General features: G+C 40.4%; 1 protein-coding gene across 1 annotated transcript in view; it reads left to right on the top strand.

The window, feature by feature from the left end:
• Positions 1–4,140: 4,140 nt before the first annotated feature.
• Positions 4,141–23,329, top strand: part of LOC118409520 (protein 4.1-like) — a gene marked incomplete in the record, with an annotated part of 43,846 nt that continues 24,657 nt past the window's right edge. The window contains 4 exon segments of the mRNA XM_035810593.1: positions 4,141–4,706; positions 18,357–18,544; positions 20,262–20,366; positions 20,805–20,847. Of these exon segments, the coding sequence (XP_035666486.1) occupies positions 18,380–18,544; positions 20,262–20,366; positions 20,805–20,847 (313 nt within the window).

The raw sequence follows: 23,329 nt of genomic DNA on the forward strand, positions 1-23,329 counted from the left end.
ACGTCGTAATCTGAGCGAGCTATAAACTATTTTCCATTCTGCACGTACGTGGCTCAATATCCTGACGAGAATTATCACCTGCTGCAGGAATATTTGAAAGGAGAAGATGAATGATAGTCCTGGAGCAAAGCCACGCGATAAAATCGACTTAATGAAACTAAAGCATGCTAGGTCACGTCTTACTTCACTCTGACTGTGCATTCATTTGAGTCGTTTTTTTGCCATAAGTATGTATTTAAGATTCCCTTGTATTTTAGCAAGGAAAATGGCAAAAGGGCTAACTATTCTTACTACTTTCAAATAATAGTGTTTTGCCAATTGTCATAAACATCTGTATTCTACAATCTACAAATTGTTACCATTCTCTGCCAACATTGTATGCATAGCTTTGATATATTTTTGGTCTGTGCCTTAGTGCTTTTATCTATTAACACTTTTTATTAGAAACAACACTGGTGAAAACATGTTAACCATTAGAAATCAATGTTAACTGTATATTTTGTATATGAATGTATATTTAGCTCTGCGTTTATTATAATGTTTCTATTAGATGTATGATGATACAGTTGATACTAAAGGTTATTAACATGTTATGCATATGAGGCCAACCATTATATACATGTATTTTTTCTCCAAAAATATCAGCATACATCATGAATCAGGGAACACAGAGGCAGACAGGACATGTAAAATCCATTCCTTATCTCATGCAGCAGCTCTTGAGGGAAATGCTACATGATAAGAAATCGTATGGCAAGCCCACCTGCAATAATCTCCAAGCAGATGTAGGGGAGGCTAAATCATTTTATTTTCCAAGCTACCTCTTCTCTGTCTCTAAATTGCATCTTAAACTCGACACAAAAAAGCAGCTAAGAAAAATTGTCAATTTAGCCTCGCAACATCTGCTTGGAGATCACCTGTCTGTCTAACACTACTGCCAATGGTTTACTTTTTACCACAAACCATGTCATTGACAGAAAGGGTTTATTCAAGGGTCACAATGCCCCTGTTTAATGACCACAACAACCTGTAAAACATGCTAATGGTCAACAATAGTCAGAAGTGCCTGTTTTCACAGTCTGTCTCTCAGTCCTTTACATTTTGTACTGTTGAGGTATTACAACTAGCTCTGTAACATTACTTTGATGGAGCTTATTAAGTGCCAACACTTGTAAGATGGGCTACCATTACCAATTGTACCTTGCCGTCTTAATTATGCGAGACATATAGAGGTATCAGCCAATTACATATATTTTGCATGTCCAATTAGACTTCTTCCGTTTCAGCCACCCAAACAGCAATTGTGTCAGACATCTTGTCTATATAGCTTTATTACATGAAGGCAAGAATTATGAATAGATGTTATACAGTGAAAAGCAATGCATCATGTATCAATTTTTTCAGTTAGGTACATCATACCAGGCAAAGTAAAAGAGTCCTAACTATCTTTTTAAAAAAGCAACTCTTTAAAAAAGCGACTCAAAGCAATTTGTAATTATAACAGCCCACAAACCCTTACCAGAGGGTATGCAAGGACAATCGTTCCAATAAAAGGCTGGAGTAGAGGTTTTTCTTGTCCATTGTACCACCGTTATGTGTCTAAATTACGGGTTAAGGCACACCTCGGACAATAGCACCTGCAGGAGATGAGGAAATAAAGGTTGACATTAGTGTTTCTGACTGCATTTAAGTCCCATTTAGGCCTGACTATAGCTGGGGAGACCCTGTAATCCGTGTCCACAGGGTAAGATTAGTGTATCAGGAATGAAGTAATCTTTGCATCGGTAGTTTGTACTTTGCTCCCAGTGTGGAATCAGACCTCCCTGCAACTGTCTGTTCAAAGGAGAACCCATATAACCATTTACATTTACTAGTAGTGTGGTCCTGCTAAATTAGAGGCATGCATTTCAGTGTTTTTACTCAGCTTCCCCCGAATGCTCAGAGTGTATTTCAACCAACCTCCTTGTGACAACTATGTGTGAATGCATGTAGGTCCTGGCCATACAGTGTTTAAACTTTATGATGACATATATAACACATCCTTCCGATGTTGGTTCGTTTACTTTGAGATAACACTATTTGCAGTGTAATTAGCAGAGAAGGAGAAGAAAAAAGAGCAGAGACAGGCACATTTATGTGTCTATAGATAGATAGAAATGTCTGAATGGATTTGTAGATACTAGCTAGAATTCTTAATGTTACATGCAGAACTTAAATGTGTTCAACTCTTTGTTGAATGGGTATACATTTGAATTAAGTGCACCAGAGATAAACAAGACAATGAAGGCTGCATTGTGCTGTCAACCCTGCTAGGTGGCAGTCCTGTACAAAAAGATGCAGGGCCATCTATAGTCAAGTGACAGACAAATGATTTGTTGGAAGGATTCTTCTGCAAATAGGAAACCTGGCCAAAAGGGCTCACGCAACTCTCAGGCTGATTATCGGGGCCTGTCAGTCACTTCAAACACAGAGATGCCAAGGAATTTGCAGATAATCCCATATTGTCCTTATCCCAGCTTCCACTAGCACGGTAATTGTAGTTTGTTGATTGCGTGCGTACACGGAATGAAGTCCTGGAATGGGTTGCGTATGTCATCAAGATCTGTCTGCCAAGAAGTCCAGACAAAACATTTAGTTTTTACCAGAAATACCCGGTGGAGTGAGCAAATGCTAAGTGGTTGTTTGTGTGTAATTGCATAGAATGCATCATTAAGAAGACAGGAAAAGATATAGAGAGAGGGTTGATTTGTGAAATTTACATGCATTACCTCACAATGTCCAGAAAAGTAGTCTAGAAAAGGTTTGTAAGAGAAAGTGTAGTGATATACAGGTACCACCTGTCTGTGGTCAAGTCATCAGCTCTTCTGGGTGATTGACCTCTCTGACAAATTATGTGTAAAATTATACAGTTAGAGATTACAGAAGACAAGTGGTAATAGGCTGGTTTGAAGAAGTTGCCCCTCCAGAAAGTCATAATTATTGTGTCAGAGTAGATCATTTGTTCTGATGCTTTTAGTGTTTTGTTCCTACATACCATGTTTGTTTTTCTCGTACAAAAAGTGTTAAAAAAGAAGAAGAGAGCAGTGTATTGAAATAATTCAGGATGAGAATGAGTCAACATCTAAATAAAGTAACATGCTTTCAATCTGAACAAGCAGTCACATTACTGTAAACATGCTTCATGCACTAGTCTCCTAAGTGGCTTATGCCTGCACAAACAAACCAGGCTTAACTGACCTGCAGCACCGTATCAGCTCACCTTGACCGAAAATGGTAAGGAGAAGTCAGCCAAGAAATAGGAGGCAACTGCGATTGCATCTGTGTGTACAAAGACTCTGGTTGTTGTGCAGGTTTCCTCCCCTTTCAAAGTTACTAAAGTGGAAAGGCTAATTGTTCACCAGACTGAGGCAGTTAAGAGAGTCAAGTTTCTTGTCTGGTTAAGCTCTAGTTCAAGTACCTACCCCACCCAACCACCACCACTACCAAAATGGTATAGGCAGATAAGAACATTCTACTTCCAAAGTTGGGTTGTTTTTTGTGTACTGTTAACAACCTGGTATTAGGATTTGCACCTCTGGCAAAAGCTTCAAACGGACAGAACTTGATTTTCCACATTTGCTTTTGCTGTGTCACAAAAGATTGAAGTTTGATTTCAGAGAATCCGACGTAATTGCCATATTTACTCTGGCTCTCCAATGTGTTTCCATGGTGGTAACCATGGAAAACAGAAACTCAGGGAACTTGAATGTAATAAAAGGCGGAAATGTAAATACACCATTGAAACAATTCGAATGGAGGTACAACAGATGTGAAAACATAAGCAAGCAAAGGCACGCTGCCTGAGCTGAACAGCGTGGCCCTGGGTGTGAGGTCATTGTTTGCACCTGCTGTTACCTGTAGGTGGGGAGATGATGTCATCTCCAATGGCTGTGATTGGTCAGTTTGAGCCTATGACCTTTTGTGTACAATCTTCCCATTTTCTTGCAAGAAAAAGTGGGGATAAGCCCCTCCAAAATAGCTGTGGCTGTTTTCATGAACTCTGAGATAAGTGCATGCAGGACGCTCCTGTTTAATGTAGTGGGTTCTGTGGTCACATGACCTGAATTTTGACACATGGCTCCAACTTCCCGCTTCCCGTGTGGGCAAACAGGGCGATATTTCTTAGATTGTTTAGTCGTGAACGAAGGTAGCGTCCCACAGTTAAGCACTATAAAGACCATCAGTGAAGATACTGTCGTTTAGACGCTGTTATCTATCTACAGTATTTGCTAGGCGAAGAAAACGTGACTATTCCCTCGTCTATCGCACGCACCCCTCCTCCCTGCTACGTGCGCCGGCGGTTATCCGGTCCGGTTTCCCTTGTTCCAACGCTAGGGCGCGCGCGGCGAAATCAATTAACCATCCGCGACACAAAAACAAGTACCATATGTTATTGTCACAGAAAATCAAAATTATACCGATATTTTACACTTGCTTCAGCTAGTTGTCAACAACACGGGACGATGAAAAATTACAAGGCAATTATTGGGAGGGCACAGTGTGGTTTAACCTATTGGGATGTGTAGCGGATGGATTTTTCTCCAGCCGCCAGTGTGCCGTAATTGCTTGGTGTGGAGAGCGTCAGTTGCATGCTTGTGCCAGCCCGCCTGGAGGCCTGAGTCTCCCCGGAAACTTGCCGATAGCGAGCCCACAGGAGTCATTAGAAGGTACGCTATTTTAAGTCACCAATTTGTGCACGATACAGAGAAATAATGACGGAAATCAAAGTCAGAGTTGATGTTGTAAAGAAGGAGAACGCCACGTTCAGCTGGGACGTGATTGCTGTAAACAGCGGCTACCGCCATTTTGTGTGTGGGTTTGAAAATGTTCGGGCGCACTTCGGTCATGTTATCGGTACTGTCTCAGTTTCCAGACGGCAAAACAATCACCAGATTAGGCCTCTGCATTCTGCATACTGTACAAGATTATGGCTGCACCATTTTATTCCCGTAAATAGATAGTTAATTCGTCGCTCGCCCCTCCTCCCATTTTACTATGTGGCATATGATGTGTAAGACGAGTGTTGCACTTTTTGTGTGTAGCGAATTTGAAACTGTTCAGTTCCTCAAAGATCGGCGGGCGTTAGTAACAGGGTTTTACATTTATTTTCCTTATGCAGCAGTATGTTTTACGAACGATAAATTCTGTAGGATGCTAGACATGGAATTTTCACGTGAGGGCCGTGGGTCAAAGGTTTTCTTCCCAGCGGCGTTGCAAGGTAGATCTCCCTGTACGATTTTACTGCCCGGTGTTTTAGAAGGGAAGTGATCGCTGCTGTTTTTAGTACGTCTTTCCAAGGACCCGGAGAGCTACCGTTGACTTATTGCCCTTCACTGAAACCTGTGGCATAAACATGAGGCAGGTGCGCCGTGCCTGGAAGCAAAGCCAGGGTTATCCGTCTGTGTACATCATCGCCGTTGGTAGGAGGGCTGTTGTGTATGCGGAAGGGGACGCCATGAAGAAAAGGTCGTGTCACGCCCATGAACTATATCTCATATAATGTGAACACAATGGCTGACTGCTGACGGAATAGCGCTGCTCAGTCAACTGTATTGTTTTGTTGGTGATCGTGGCTTTGGAATAGCGATAATGTTTGAGTTAGCACCACCACAAGACCCCACCAACAGCCAACTAGGTCACTGATGGTCTTACTTATATCCATATAGCATTCATTTCAAGGTAGATTTTAGCATGAAATTGGATTTAGAGGGTTTGCTTTGGGATCCACTGAGAAGCTTTAGAACTCAATATTGTTTCCAAATTTACAGAATTTTGATTGATTTTCATTTAAACACTCCTTTTGTATTGGTCTCACTCTTTGAGGCACGTTTTTGAATCAAAGAAACTCAGTAAACTATTACTGTCCCTCCCCAGGCATCAACTCATTTGTCCTAATTTGTTGTCCTCAAACTTGTGTCTTTGGGTTTATGGTACCCTCTTTTTTTCATGACTTTAAGGAATAGATAGCGCAGATACATTGAAATGTGAATGTTCCTTGCTGACAAATGTTAACAACATTTACATCAGAGTTGAAACAGATACGGTGGAAAGTAGATGATATGTGATTTATGAAAATAGAAACTGGCAATATTTTAGTAGAGATGAAGATGTATTCAATGTTGTCTAACCTTCATTTCAATCCCAATTTTAATGAAACGTCCTTGGAGTAGTCTGACAATTATATACTCACCAACAGGCAAATAAATAGCACTCAAGCTGAGAAAATAACAGGAAGGCTATTGTTCCTGCTTGTCTAAATGTCCGTTTAAGTTTGAAAATCTACCAGTAGTGAACATTCTGCCTTTATCTTTTCGCTGTTTTTAGAAATGCTTACAAATCTATGCTTGTTCCTATAATTGAGGCCTAATAATTTAAAAGCATGAAATAGCTGATACAGGCTTTTATGTGAAAGGAGGTAGACAGTTTGTCTGATGACTGATTTAATTACCAAGTATTTCACACTGCCATTGCCAAGTTGTAGTATGACATCATAGTTTCTCTCAGCGTTCCCATACTTGTGTTGTAGAGTTTGTACTGATGATGTGACAGTTCAGGTAGTTTTCTTCATATTAAAATTATTATAGAACACAAATCATGGTATGTTAGTTGTACTTTTTTCAAGGTTTTTGAGGAATGGTTAATTTTGCACTGATTGTCTTGCATCTTTATTACAGTGCTGTGTCTTTCAGTCAGAAAGGCTTTTTATTTCCACTGAGAAAAACAAGCCTTTAATTAATTAAAATGCAATCTCGTTTGTTGGAATTGCTATTGCAATGGTATGATATGGATGTTTTTATCTGTTCTAGTATGTATGCCGTTAGATTTTATTATGTCACAGGTCATGTATTTTTCATGGCCAATAAAAGTACAAGAAGAGGTCACACAAGCCCAATGAAATATTACCCGGCTGCAGTCAGATGAATCAAGTGTTTTTAGGGTGTGGTGAACTAATGTTGTTTGGATCCCTGCCATAAACTAGAGCAAATAGAATTGTCTGAGAGGTGCCAAGGGTTTAATAAATTACCACGAGCAAAGATGGATGTTGTTTGAGCAATTGTCATGTTATAACCGTTATAGTGATGTATGTTGTTTTTGTACAGAAATCAACAGTCATATTAATCACAACTTCAAAGCAATATCATGATCACACAACCAAGTCAACAACAACATGCATCATCATTGTTATTATAATTATTATTTTTTATTCTTTAAAATATTTAGACAAGTAAGCCTTGGAAGTACACTTATAGGTCAAGTTTAACATTTATAATTTCATTTTTGGATTGACCCATGTAAGACCTTCCTGGATCCCCAGTCTTGAAATGTAATATCTTGAGTAATTGAAGCTCAGGGAGATGATCCTTGTTATTGCTGCTGAAACTAATGTATTAGTCTGGAACTCATGGGAGTTGGAATAGCTGTGGGACATTATCCACTGCTTGTATTATCATGCTTGCGTTTCACCTTTCTTCCACTATGTGTAGTCGCAGTATTTGTATAATCACCTGTGCTATCAACATTCTAACATTCATTATCCAGTGACTGGTAGTATCAACTGTAACTGTAAGCTCAGAGTAGCTCTTGAAATGGCTGTTGCTATAATCCAGATAGTTGATGATATTCTTCCCACTAAAGCGAAGTGTCATTATGACGACATAAGAATTGCTCCTGAGGAAAAGGTCTGTTTTCTCTAAAGAAGGCATGACATGAGGGGAAGGAAAGAGGGATCCAGTGACAGGATGCTGCTTCCCCTCTGCTTTCCGCAACTTCCCCTTTGATCTTGTGGAAACAGCAGAGTGGACAGCTGCCCAGCAAGCGTGGGTATACTTCCACTGTGTGGGTATACTACCAACTTTCATGGTTGTGAAACCCTGCTTTGTTGTTACCCCATTTTTTTGCATGTGACAGCAAACTGCTTGAGTGAATTGCTTAGGCTATCCCATGCCTGTGCGAAGATGGAACTTCAGCTATGTAAACCAGGACATGGGCTTTGCTGTGTTCAAAGGTCTTATGTAGAAGCCCCTTTGTCTATATGTTTATTAGTTTCTTACTATCCTTGTTTCTGTGTGGCTGAAAGTGTGCCCGAGCTGTAGAGCTTAAGCAGTGGTTTCACCTCTTACCTACCTCCTATTCAAGCCTGTGGCAGTGAAAATTATGGGTGCAAGATGTGGTGAGTTTCAGACAATTGTTTCGAAACTGGAGAAGTTTAGCTCCCATGGTATGGTTCCAGTTGTTGGTGTCACTTGCACAGAGCAAGCGTGGCAATACAGAGCCATGCTTTCATTTGTTTCAAGGGTCTGATGTAGAGCCACCCAGCTAGTACTAATGCAGACAGTTGAGAAATATGACCCCGTTCATTAGGCGAATATCCTTCTTGTGCCTCCATTACCCTTTACCTAAGTGCAAATTATGTTTACTACTGTTTCATGCTATGGCTGTGGCAAGAATGGACAAGCAAATATCCTCCAACTCCAGGTGCTGTTACACTTCTTCTATTGTTTACTGTGTACCTTAGAGTTTTGCGTGTTTGTGTTGTAATAGAAGTAGAGTAATAACGGGTTATGTGGCATACCTGCAGCAGGAAGTTTGGCCCAAGGTAACAAAGAAAAAGTGTATAATTTTTCTTTATAAATCTGTTGTATTCTAGGAATGAGGTTTTTTTTTTTTTTTTTACGAATGAGTCATGATTCATTGCAAAACACATGGAAGATTCATTGCAAAACACATGGTTTTTTATTCAACAAAACCAACGCCCTGAGAAAGAGAAAGAAAGACGGCAAGGCGGTCACCGCCGGCGGGTCCTTGCATTTGTGGGAGTGTATGTAAGGAAATCTCCCTCTTCTAAATATAGATGGTGACCTTGGTTGTGTTTTGATCTTTAGAAGATATTGAGCTTTCTTTAAAGTTGTTGTCAGTATGATGTAAAGGGTGTACATGTACAGTATATGGCAATCAAATGTGAAATCTGACATTGGTTAAAGTTAGAATACCATGCTTTGAATTTTTTTCATGGACTTTGATTCTCAAATAATCTTGTCTAAAGGAAAAGTGCTTCATTCAATTTATTGCTTAGTGACTAAAATCCTGACAGATATGAAAATGCATGTGATATAGTGACCTATACAAAAGTCAAACCTTGTGAAAGTGCAGTGCTAGAAGTCGCGTCTATCTTCATGTCTAGTTATACCATGGGATTGCCCACCTTAATGGCAAAAGAATGTTCTTTCATCCTTAAGAAATTGGATGCAGTCTTTTATTGTATTTGGTTGGTTGCCTTCGTACAGCCAGGGAAGACCGCCCTGCCCAAGTGGATCAATAACGATTGCCTGTTTGGTATGCAGGCTGTGGTCCTGTTCCACTTCAATCTCGTCACAGTTAATTCATATTTCTTAAACCAATCTAGGCTGTGACTTGAGGCAAGCGGCATCTAGCCGCTGTGTTGGGAAACAAACTACAAGTGGGACCCTGAGCAGTAAGTCATGGTTGAGATATTTTCCTCTGTCTGGCAAAAGTCGCCGTTATCGTATATTTCAGGATTTTAGAGAGGAACCTGTTTACAGGGATTTCTAAATGCTTCGTGCACAAGCCACACAGCCTTGAGGCATTAGGTTGAAGGTAACCTGTGGCATGGTGGCATTTTCCTGTCTGGTGCATAGTGGTAACTGCAGGGCATGGATAGCGTTAGCAGCTTTTAGTTTTTGTTGTCAGTCCAGTTAATTTCATTAAAAGGTTAAAAGATCTGCTCAGTTGCTAGAAGCGATTGAAGGTTGCTGCTGTACAAAGTCTATTTGTGAACCAACTTCTATAATTTGTCTCTGTTGTGTAATCAAAGGCAAATGCTAAAAGGCATGAATCATGACAGAGTAATGTTGGTAGGCAGATCTCAACCCACAGTTTATCTCTGGTTCTGCTCCCTGCTGGGAAAAGATTGGGTGTTTATAGACTGGGGTGAGAAAAGGCAGTGGGGTAGCGGTAATGAATTAACATGGTAATGACCCGTGCTAAACACTGCAGGGATTAACACCTAGTTGTTGATTTGAGATACAGGATATGATTTTGAAATGGGGAGGCGGAATTTAGATTTTATCTTTTGTGCTTGTGTGCATAGTTTGATGAAAATTGAATAAAGATGCTCATGTAGTAACAGGCTTCTGAATTCTTCAAGCAGATGTTGGGGTGTGATATATTCCAAAAGCTGGTAGATGACTGGCAGAAAATATTTACACTATTCCACCCAACATCTGCTTGAAGATTAAAGGCGGTTGAAAATAGATCTCTTGACCTGAAGGTTGTAGACCCCTGAAACTTGCTTGAAAGCATGCTTACTATTCTAGCATGGTACAAAGCCATCATGGATTTGACCTAGAGCACATGGGGACCTATCAATACTTCACTGGGGGCATTCCTCCTGAGTTCTAGCAAGAAGCTGTGGGAGAGAGAAACTATCCCCAGGCAAGTCATTAGCAGCCCTTAGAATTCCTCTGGTAAGTCATGGATGGGTGGCAATCCTACTTTGGAAGCTTGAGGAATTTAGCTGTCACTTGTCGAGCCCCCTGTATCCAGAGGATGGCCATTTTCCTGCTCGTGTAGTGTCAGTTTCTTGTTTGCAAACTTTGTAGGTACAGAAATAAGTTGTGTTGTTACAACTCGTGCATTTCTTTAATGATACTGATCGCAAGCAAAGAAATGTTTCCTGTCATACTTATTTTATAGGCTTGGAATAAAGATAGCAGGTGCACCATAACAGTGTTCCATATGCATTTATGGTTTAGGGTTAATTCTCTCTGCATTCTTGGTGCAGCCAATCAAAAACTATACTTTGATGTACCTATATCTTTACTTCTGAATGGATATCCATTCAGAAGGAAAATCCTTTGAGATGTTGACATTTAAAATATCACAGACTTGATGTAAGAATCATAAATTGACAGGGGGAAAGGCACATGTTTGGAATAATCAGCCAGCCTCTAGGGAAGCCTATCATGGCACAGTCTGGTATGGTGGACCAATTAGCTTATGTCAGATCCAAGGTGATAAGTAGTTCTCCTTTTTTAGTAAATGTCCTGTAGACCAAGTCAAGAATCAACTTTCAAAAGTATAAATCGTTTCTGTAATAAATGATTGTATGTGCTTCTCTGTATATGTCAACTAGTGTAACCTCCCTCTGGCACAACACCCTCAACACCAGCCTGGTAAAGACTCCAAATGTGCCTAACAAATGGAAGTTGACAGCAGGATTACTATTCAACCCCAGCACATAACTGGAGGAGACATGGTGGAAAGATATAACCAACAATTTTGGCATTCACAAAATTTGTTTGGGTTAAATCCAGATTAGTTATAAATGTCAACCTACAGAAAAACGTGTCTTTGACCTGCCTGGAATGCAAAATAATGCTCACAATTGAAGTTAATATATACCTGATGTGGAATGCTCAGGTGCTATGACAAAGTGTTGCTGAATACAGTAGACTATTAAATTTTCAGACAGTATGCTAGTCTACACAGAGAATTCATTCCATGGGCTGGGTTCATACAGTCAGCATGGCGTGCAAGAAAGACTTTTGGTCTTTTGTTACAGGAGGTCCTTGAACTCTTAACACCAAGCAGAGTCAAAGGGAATTGCAAACCCTTGGAGGGTGTGGCAAGAGAATGCCAACTGCCAACTGGGCAGTATTGTGTTTGTAGTGAAACTTGCAAATTCACAAGAAGATTGTATTGTCCCCTCTCATGAACTACTGATGTGTTAAAAAGAAGCAACACCACTGTTGAATTAACTTGCAGTTATTCACTTTGATTCCCAGGCACTTGGATTTTACACTATTTACAGTACAAGGTACTTCACATCAAAGGCAATCTCAGTGGGAGAGTGCAAATCAGGCAATAAAGGATTTTGATTTTTACACCTGTGGTCTGGCTGACATCAAATATACCTTCTGGCTTGATAATTAAAGTGTTGTACTGTTGTCCCTATAAACCCTTCTCATTATTCTTACGGAGAGATAAGGATGATTCATTATTGCCTTGGGGGAGTGGGGCAGAGGTGTGACCCAGTTTGGAAGAATATTCCCAGGCGTGTGCAGGATACAGGTGTTCCTCCAGGTAGCTGCGGGCATTGTAGGTATTTTCCCATGAAGAGGCCCTGCTTGTGAGGTATGTCTTGGTTTCACTGATTCAGGATGAAAGGCAGTCACAATACCTGCGGGTCTGAAAGCTGTCTCTATCTGATTTGTTGTATATCTGGTGGTTTTTGACAGTCTACTATGGCATTGAGATAAACTGAAAGTAGCTACACTTACTTTAAAAAAAAAAATTGTTAAAAACATGACATAGTATTTACTTTTTAGACAAAATGTGGTATTTTGGAACTGTAAATAACATCTTTTGCCATGAGTGGGGTTATGAGGATGTTCTGTATAACAACTCCAAATGAAGTATTGTATCTTATTTGCTGGCTATGCTGAATCACTGAACTAGGTCATTGTCACATTTGTATTCATACAAATTATGCTTCTTTAATGTCTCCCAGGGTTAAGAATGTGCATAAACCAGTCACTGTTATGGAAAGTCAAGGAAAGCCATTTGATAGTCCATTGTGCACAGTGTTCTTGGAGACTGAACAGGCAATGATGGAAAACTTCCTCACTCCACTTCACCCACCAAAGTCAACCAGTGGCGGCGGCACCGTGGGGGCAGTGGGGGCGGTCGCCCCCACGATAAAATAAGCTGAAATATACAAAATCCAGCTGAAAACCTTGTGTATATTTTCACTAATGGAAATCATCATATCCCGCTAGTCTACTTGCAAAAGTTTACTCTGAAAATGCAACAAATGACGTTTCAGAGGGTCCAGATTTAAAGATTTCAAAGGACCTTCCTTGCGAGAACTCGCGTCTTCGGCACTGGACGTGGTGGGAAAATGTTGCCGGAGCGTCGTCCTCCACGATCCTTTATACTATTAGAAGTTTCATTATCAAACTAGCTTTGTTTGCAAGCTAAATGTTCCCTTCAAATGCAATAAATGGCATTTAAACTGTTCTGATTTCAAAATTTCTCCAGAGCTCCCTTGCGACGCGTCGACGGCTTGCGTCTTCGGGGCTCGCAACGAGGTAGTGTAAAAATGTTGGGGCGTGGATCGTCACCCTCAAAAATGGTTTTCTTAACTAGAAGTGTCATTCAATTCAGCTTAGTCTGTCAGCAAAATGTGTCCATCAAAATGCAGGAAATGGTGTTTCCGAGGGTCTAGATTTCAAAATATCCCAGAAACTACCTTGCAACGGCTCGTGCCCTCGCCGCTCGAAATGGTGAAAATATGTTGGGGGCGTCGGCCTCAATAACTAAAGCTAAAACTATGTGTATTTTTGATAGAAATGCCATTGAAGATAGCTTATTCTGGCAGCAAAATTTGCCTCTCAAAATGCAGGAAATAGCGTTTCAGAGGGTTTAGATTTGAAAATTTTCCGGGGGTGCATGCCCCCGGACCCCCCTAGAAGGGTCACGCCTCCGGCGCGACGCCTCGGGCCTTCGGCCCTCGATTTAGTGATATTGTATATTACCAAATTTCGCCCCCACAACTAAAAAATGGTGCCGCCGCCTCTGTCAACAGACCGTTGTGGAAGGGGACAGGAAGTTTTGCTTTTATCTTGCAAATCGTAGTACCCACTGCTTAGCAACTGATGTAAAATTCATGCCACAGAACAGGAATGCCTTGTCATGCAGCTATGATGCAGGAATGCCAGTTTGTCCCGAACCATGTTTTCAGCTGCTGTTGTCCCATATTGTTCCATTCGTGTATGTGGTGCTATTGTGAAACAGATGACAGATATCTCTGCTACCCCTCTGGTGGGCCAAGTCAGCACATAGATTAGGGTTACCATAGGTAATGCACACATGCTGAAAGTTATGGGAGATAGCAGGATGGTACGTTTATGCTGTTTCAGATGTCGTGAACTACATCTCAGTACCACAAGTAAACAAGTTGGGCTTTTTCTAAATATAATGACAATGACAATGAAGTTTATTGCATATTCATGCCCTCCTAGGGCTAAATGCAGTAAGTTGCATACAAAGAGTCTGATAAGTAAGCTATTCTATGTTCTACTTACGACTATATTTCTACATGCTTCCTCCCTCTTCTTAAAACATGTGAAGACGAACTTACAGAGTTCTTCTATCAAATCATAGTTAACTGACGTCATTATATATTTGAAAAAGTCTTCTTTTGTTAGTTGTGTATATTTATGTTTTGCAAGCGTAGTACTATTAACAAAGGTATTGCGTATATCTTTATACAGTGAGCATTCTAGAAGAAAGTGCGCTTCATCTTCTATATACCTATAGTTCTTATCACAAAACATACAAAATCTATCATTTGGAGGAGTTCGGGTGTATCTACCGGCTTCAATTTGTAGAGGATGATCGCTGATCCTTAGTTTAGTCATGGCTCTGCGATAGCTAAAATTTGTTATATCGAGGTATTTTTCTCTTTCATATGTATACTTGAATTTTCTGTAGGTTCTTAATTTATTCCCTTGGTTTTCTTTAATACCAGGGGAGTTAATTTCTGAATAAAAGTTTTGAAGAAAGGTGTCTTCCAGTCTTTGTTTTATTTCAGCCTGAGCCAACGATGTGTTGTGATCACTGTTAAGCAATAGGTACGCAAACCCTGACTCCTCCAGGATTTTACTAACATTGGATAGCCAGCATTGGATAGCCAATATATTGACTCAAACTTCTATTCGTGAAAGTTACGTTAGTACTGTTTCGTAACATTTTATTAGCAGAGTTCCCCCGACGCTTGTTGTCATGTTTGATATTTATACAAATACACCAACATTGGCCACAGGAAAATCTGATGACCCCGTAACTCAGGGTCAGGCAGACAAGCTTGGGGGGAAGTCAGTGTTTATTTTTGGATGCTGGTCTGAAGGCCTTTTGGTGGCCTATTCCCTGGCAGGCACTGAAGGTACAGCCTACCTTTTGTGCTGGTGGGACCTCAGGCCTTGTAGTGCAGCTGTCTCCAGTATACATCCTGAGTAGCTTTACAGCCAGCAAGAGTAACTAGACCTTGGCTCTGGTGTAGTAAAGTATTTAATTGAAACCTGATCATTTTGGTGATTTACAGGTGTTGACTTTGCTAAAGCATTGTCAACATACTGTTAATCCATCAAAATGAACTGCAAGGCTACTTTAAGGGCTAGGGGAAGAGCTTTAGAGGTGACATAAATGGGTGCATATTCAACGTATTCAAATTTCGCTATTTACAAAAAGGCCCTACACCCTCTTTACAAATTATTGTCTAGAGATGGGTAAGGAAAATGGTAGTGTCTACAGGTTACTACCGGTAGTAGTTCAGGCCAAGGAGGTATCCATTAGATGGGGCAGAGTCCAAACAGTGTGAATTCCTGCCCTGACCCTAGTTCACCAGAGGTCTTCCTGGGATGTTGTGGTTTACTGGTTGCCACCACAGGCCAAATGGTGACTAAGGACAGGTTTCCTTGTCTCTCCTGGAGCTAACTCTTGTACATCCTGCTGGGTCCCAACAGACCAGGTAATTAGGGGTTTGTATACTGGACAGGGCTTGTTAATCAGGAGTGATGTACCCATGTGGAAGAGGGGAGGAGCTAAGGAAAGCAGGGAGAAATGAGGCAAACATTATCAGTAGCAGATTGCAACTCAATTGATGTAGAGTATATTACAGTATCTCAAGTAGTAGAACTGGTAGTTGGTATGCCTAGAATAAAATTAATACGGTGTTATAATACATTTCTAAAACAGAAGAATACTATGCTTGTCAAGTAGGTCTGATGCAGACAACTGCCAGAGACTTGAAGAGTCATAAGCCTGGTAAGCATGACTCTACAGCAGTGTCTCCTGAAAGATTTAACTGGACAGTGTGATTCCAAACATGGGAAATCACTTAGCTTTGTCTGGCATCCATTACTGACTAGTCTACATCAGCATTCCATGTCGGTCGTACTGTGCAGATGTACAAAACATTTGCCATGCAGACAAGTGGCATACTGCAAGATAGAAGTAATGATGTCACCTCGAACCAGATTTTCCATTTTCAACTAGAAGCCAGGAAAGCCTCTGTCAGACATGGTCTCCTGCTGAAAATCGGACCACAGCTTCTTGGCAAATATTCCAGAACCATTGTCACTGTGTTCTAAGGGTAATAAGCACTGATGGATTGTTTGGAAATGGGAATCCTGCTTTTGACACCTGAAATAATTCACTGTTGGAGGTACTGTATATTTTGCCACAACCTTTTTTGGCAGCTGTTTGTTTTTTGAATGTCTTGAACAATGATGTTGTTTCTGTTGGCTTTCTATTTGTTATAAGGAATGAGTTGTCCTTGAGATGGCGTACATGATTAACAGAAGTGATGATAGATTGATAAAACATCATCTTTAGTGCAAAATCATCTTAGTCCCTTTGGAACTAATAAATTGATAAGTGTGTGGCTTGGCTTTACTTTGTCTTTACTTTCAAACTAGAAAAAATTGAAGGACTCATGAGGAGCGCGTTTGTTGGGACGATCTCCTTGTTTGATCATGTTAAAATTACTGCCCAAACAAAGTTGTATACCCATCGAGGGAAAACAACACTATCAGTTTGGTCTCTGGTATTTCAACAGCTATAGGTGATTGTCGCATCATACACAGCTATCACATGCACCAAGCCTCTTATCAGTCCTGAACAGATTTTTAGAGACTGTCCAAATCATTCCTCTGATAGGTGTATCATATCATGCCTTGTCCTTAATAACATACTTAGATGCCTTGCTTTTGATGTTGGATATGACAAGGCATTTATTATTAGTCTTCTAGAACTCTTAATAGGAAGTAAGGGTACTTAGTCCTCGCTCTATTGTCTAGGTTTGGGCTTAATACTCCCAAATTGTCCATTGCTGTGGAAATCTTTCTGCATCCTAAATTGCATCCTGTTTGTAAGCATGCATCCAGTATTGCCATATTTGGAAACGCTTGACTATCCGTTTGGATGATAAAGAATCAATCTTTCTTTAGTTTTTTTAAGACAGGTGAGTCACAGGTATATGGAGGACGTGTTGCGCTCATGTATGCAGATGGTTGTGAAGTTTGATTGCTCGCCTGCAGGAAGGCATGTATTAATGACAGCCGTAGCTATCATAAGCTGCCTGGGGCTGATTGATGATCTTGTTGTTGGATGGAGGTATGGTCTAATCTGAACCGACATCTTGTTTCCTCCTTCCTCCACTTCCCACTTTCTCCTCCGTGGGCTCTGTCATGGAACGTCCTTGGTTTTGGTCACTTGTGATAATAAAACACACAACAGCAAATGTTTGAATCCACTCTCAACCAAGTAACAGTGTTCATTAGGTCATTGCCCAAATGTTTGAATCCACTCTCAACCAAGTAACAGTGTTCATTAGGTCATTGCCCAGAGGTAGTACTTTCATAATGGTTAGTATCAGGTGATAGAATATTGATTTGTAAGATTTTTATGCCAAGTTCAGTACGATTTCACTGCTTATTGCTTTGTTTCAGTTTATCCCATCAATTTGTAATAATTCCCAGCCTTTCCTAAAGGCGAACACAGATGTATTCCCATGACAGGCGTTTCTTTATTGGTGTACATGTGCATTTCAGCTATAGCGAGGAGCGTATATCACAATCTATGATACCTATTGCTGCTGAAACAGGATTAGCAGATGGTACCAAAGAAAAGATAACCAAGTAAGGAAATCTAACGTGGCCAGGTCATGTTTGGAACACCCAACCTCAAGCTAGGACCCAGTAATCAAATTGAGATGCAGCAGTCCATGGAATAACCACATCTCACATTGCCTTTGTAGGAGTATATCTTATAGAATGCTGATATAGAGGAACCTTAAAGCGATTATTATCGGCAAATTGGCAAGGTGCCTGTCGGAAGATGGAATGTTTATGTGTGAGAAAAATGAAGCTGAAGAACACAGGAAGTGATAAAGACTGTTGTGGAAAAAATCAATACAGACAGGTCACTTGTTTGAGGCCAGGCCTTCCCTTGTGGCCAAAATAATCAATACAGTACGTCAGAGCTAGGGACGGACCGTTTCTTCATATGCGGGTGCCTAAATCTCATACTCCCATATAGAAGCAGATATCCTGTTATATGTAAGAAAAGTGTACATCTTATATAGATATATTGACAACAAGAAGTGAAAGATATTTCTTCAATCTCACAGATTTGACTGTTATCATTCTTTTCATGATAAGATACCAAACTTGGGTAAGTAAGAATATGATTCCACATTAGATAAGTAGTTACATAGTTATTTTTTTCCTTTACAGGTTGAGCAGTGAGAAGAAGCAAGATGCCGTCGGAGGAGGGTGCCAACGAAGTGAACCAGCAGGACGCTGTTCCTGCCGAGAACAAGGCGGAGACGAAGACGTCTCCGGTGAAGAAGACCAAGCCAGTCAAGATGCGGCTGTACAAGGTGCTGTTGTTGGATGGGACGGAGTACGAAGTGGAGTTAGATGTAAGTCTTCTTCTTTTGTTTGATAGAGCTATATATCTACATCTACATCACAATACCCCCAGATAACCCATCAAAGTAGGGGGGGGAGTTGAGGTCCAGGGCTAAGGCGGGCAAGCCACCAGCCTGGCAGGGGACGACCCAGCTACCGTTCAAGGGTATGGTTCAGGACAAAAAATGTCTCTTCGTGCTAATATAATCTCTAAATCACAATAATATCTAAATCATAATGTCAGCCACACAGCAGTGGTATCACTTGTTTCTTTATACTAGCCTGCTGTCAGTCAGAAAAGGTGGGCGGTTTTGGATCATGGCCACACTAAGCACACAGCAGATTTTATTAGGTCGACGACAGTGCCATGAAGGATGCTGGCCTTTGTGCCCTTCCATCGGAACCTGTTTCAGCAACCCTGAAGGTCAAATTGAAAGTTGGCAGGGACCTTCGTAATAACTCAGGAGCCAGAAGACCTGGTCCATCCCACTGTAATTCTGAGTGCCAGTCAATAACAGGTTATTGCACGCTGTCTATCACCGAGGTGAAATGAGCATTCCCATTGTGACAGGAATTCCAGGCATGACCCAGTAGCCCATTCTGCTGTTCATCTTCTGTCCTGTGATTAGGTGGAGAATTTTCGATAGCCAAGGATCAATACATGCTAATTCTGGTGCAGGAGATGAGTTAGGGTGGCCTTGGGGAGGGTGCCTGACAGGAAATATCACAACCTGTGGTTTTAAAGGAAAATGATAAGGATTAAATAAATGAGGAAATAAACATCACCATGTTTCAGCTACTTTCCTTTTTGTGAAGCAAAAGCTCGCTTTACCAGCCATTTAGAAAAAGTCATTTCTTTGATAAACATATTAATTCCTCCTTGTAAAACCACCCTTTGTCTTTTTTTCTTGCTAACGATTGTCACTGTTAGTTTGTATATTATTGTCAGAAATATTAGAAAGAAATGTGTATAAATTTTCTGCATTTTGGTCATTGGGTAATCTAAGTTAAGCCATTATAATATGTTTGTGTCCGGGAAAGTGACTCATGGCTTTCTTAATGTGTAAAAGTCATTGCTAGTCACGACTCTCGGGTGAATGTTATTCCTTTTAACTTAAATCAGAGCATTAAAGGTTGTGTTAAAGGTGGTCTTTTATGTCTGGGTGGAAACGACAAAAACGTTTTGATAAACCATGCATGAAATGAATGGCTTTTATGTGGTGACGGCTTTTTTGGTAAGGTCTGTGGAAGTAATCTTAGCAAAATGATCTCAAACATGGGTTAGCGTAATGTTTAATTTTAATGCGAAACATGTGCAGTCCTTGGCATCATATTCTTATCATTACTTTTCAAGATGGTCATATAATATGCATATGATAATAGTTAGTGTACCGAATCAGAGTGCAAAGCAAGGCACCAAGTTTTGCTTCAGATCACATCATTGACGGTTCTTAAAGTCTTCCTTTTGCTGTTGTTCCAGAGGAAGGCAATAGGCCTGTGAGATAAAAACATCTAATGTCAAATCTTGAGTACCTTTGCAAGACGACCACCTGTCCATTGTAACAAGTTTTTGCTGGTCCCTTAGATTGTTTCTCCCAATGACCCAACCATGAAGAATCCTCACTGTAGTGGCCACCTGTCTTCTGTAAGCTCAACAGTAGTCACCATTGACAGGCTTGACTGTATAGTGCAGCTTGGAACCTTGTATTTCATCCTTTGTTTTTTCAGAAGAAGGCAAAGGGTCAGCAACTATTCGACATGATCTGTGACCACATGAATCTCCTGGAGAAGGACTACTTCGGCATCACCTACACGGATCCTCAGGACCAGAAGGTGGGTAGAAAAGGACTGACGGGCAATTAAAGTTGTACCAAACTATTGCATTTACTATGCATCTTATATACTTAATATGTTTCGATATGGCTAAGTTAGGACCAAGTCTATATAAAGATATTACACACGTACATTTTGTATTTGGGTTTCATCATCATCACCCGGTCGTGCTGGTTGCATGGATGCACATGACTCTCTCCCTCCATCCATCCCTATCTTACATAGCCTTGGGTTTGAACTGTGAGAACTTTGACATCAAGGTCAAACAAACTGGAAGTAATGGAGAAGGACATTAACTTGTTACAACTTGAGTGGCTGAGCCATAGACATCTGTACATGTAGTATTTTTTTTGTAAGAGAACACAATGTGTCCCCAACCTGACCCCCATTTGACCTGTCTGCCCATCCCTTGCTGACTTGATGTCTGTGTTGTTTCAGTACTGGCTGGATCCACTGAAGGCGATCGGGAAACAGATAGCAGGTGGGTTAGTTTACTCTACAGGCCATAACAAACCTGGACCTTAATCACAAACATCACCACTTTCCAACCACTGCTGTCCTGTATCTTTACTCCGAGCAAATTCCTCTGTTTACTTCTCAAGGCAGGATCTGTTAAAAGTATTGCTTTGGTGTTTGTTGATAACCTGCTTTAGAAAGCAAGCTATCTGTTTATATCGGCATCAGCGGAGTGTGTCTAGAGTGTTGCTTGATACATCAGATAGGGTGACTGTTTGATCAGTAGAAGTGGGTTTGTAACACTTCCTCAGTCTGCTGCATGTAACCTGTCATGAGGGGCTTGAGTCACCTAGAATGCAGCATGCAGTTACTATTAGCTGTGGGAACAACATGAGAAGACATTACACAACCATTACTACATGAAGACTTCAAGAAAATAACGTAACTTCAAGTACCGTATATTCTCGAATAAAGTACGCACCCCAATTAAAGTATGCACCCCTGATTTTGGACAAGTCTTTGACAGATCTTTGGGACTGAAAGGTAAAATGGAAAAACTCAAATAAAGTATGCACCCCTTCTCCACCAATTTTGAACAGACCTTTAACTGGATAAATTCAAATTTATTATGTTTCCCCCGGTTATTTTGCATAAGATAACCTGGAGAATTGCCTACTGCAATTATAAAAATCACTGTGAACTGGTAGAAGAAATCAGGAAAAAACAGTTGTACAAGTCAAAGTCACTAACTCAAAAGGATTGTATGCAAATGCCAATCTTATGTAAATCATGTTTAGACAATTTCTTTGTTTCATGTTTAGACAACTACAAGACAACAACAATGTGCATGTTTTGAAAAATTACTAGAAGTGTAGCTCCACCTTGCTTTATTTTAGGCTTTTTTTACCATTTCTCTGTGCAGTGACCTCAAATAAAGTACGCACCCCAACTTTGGTAACAACTTGTAGCACCTTTTCAATTTTGAAAAGTTTAAAAAGTGCGTACTTTATTTGAGAATATACGGTATTCAGATGTCTAGATTATTGAAGTTTACACATGATAACAAAGCAGATTTACCAGAGTGCTGCTGCAGCCATTGGACCTTATCATAGAATTAGAGCTGGTTTAAATTGCAAAGTGCTGTGAACTGTGGAGCATTTGTTGAATGTTGCTAATCATTTACCTGGCGGATGTTTGACTTATGCAAGAATGATAGAAAATTTTCAGGGAAGGCAGACAAGTAGATTCGCTTCACACTGCAAAAACTAATAACTTTTGATCTGCAATCATGACATTGATGTCACAAGAAAGGCTATGTTAGGATAAAGTTTGCCACAGTGAGAGAATAGTCGGTTTAGTCCAAAGTATAGGTTGGCAGAAGTACCATTGGAAATTAAGCTTTTGAAAGGATGTGGGTAACGTCGTCAGGGAAGAACGTTGAAATGTTAGGCTGCAGTTAAGTTTGTGGAAGTCACTGATACACAGTATTACTGTTCATGTGTTTATATTGAAAAGATGTGCCAATTAGATAACAAGAAGTTGGTAGAAAAACATCTTAGAATTCCTGTCTGGATTTCTGGACAGGACAGATAAGTGGCAAATTGCTTTCTGATGGAAATAGGACATCCACTTTTGGCAAAATAGGTCACAGGAAAAGGACTCAGCAAAACCGGAGAGAACCGATTGGTCAGACTTGTTATGTGGAGTACAAATGCAAGGCCACAACCTCTAAAGCATGTCTACAACTTCAGTCCAAAATTGATATATTGTCCATAATCATTGATGTATTGCATCATAAGTATGGATAGAGTAGATGCTCTTTTTGTTCTGATACATAGCATTTTTAACAACAATTTTCAAAGAAATAGTAAGCTAGATTGAAGCGAGACAAAATTGTCTGGAACTGTCTGGGATGATGAGATAGCAAAATGTGGTGGGCTTTGTTATCTAGTAGGAGAAAATTAGTATTGCAGGAATGTATCTCCTAAATCTGGCTTGTAGAATGATAATGCTTGATGTTATAGCCTTTCGCAATATCTACCGAGGTATGTGGAGGCTCCTAGAAGTATGTCAGCTAAGATTCTGTGCATACAACAATGTCTATGACATAGCATACAGTCAAACCTGTATCAGCGGCCAGCTTTGCATAGCGACCACCTGGTCATGATGAGGCAAGGATTGTTAGAAGTACTGTAACTATGATGATAGATAGTTGCAACATTTGGCTGTGACACTTTACATTCAACTATAACTCTTAAAAGTAGTGTACAGTGCTTTACCCCCGAAACTCCCATTTCTGAGAAATTTGGTACCAAATTTGGACATCCTTCCTGTGTAAGTGTCAAACTTTTGCCCCATGGACGTCATCCACAGCCACTACAGGTTTCACTGCCGGCTTTACTTCAAGGCACAAATGGTGCTAGTTCAAACAAATAGCCAGGAGGTTCCATTTGCTTTTAAGAGGCTAAAAGAAAGCTACCACACCTTTATGTTATCTCAACCTGTGG

The sequence above is a fragment of the Branchiostoma floridae genome, chromosome 2, assembly GCF_000003815.2.
Source record: "Branchiostoma floridae strain S238N-H82 chromosome 2, Bfl_VNyyK, whole genome shotgun sequence".
Classification (NCBI taxonomy): domain Eukaryota; kingdom Metazoa; phylum Chordata; class Leptocardii; order Amphioxiformes; family Branchiostomatidae; genus Branchiostoma; species Branchiostoma floridae.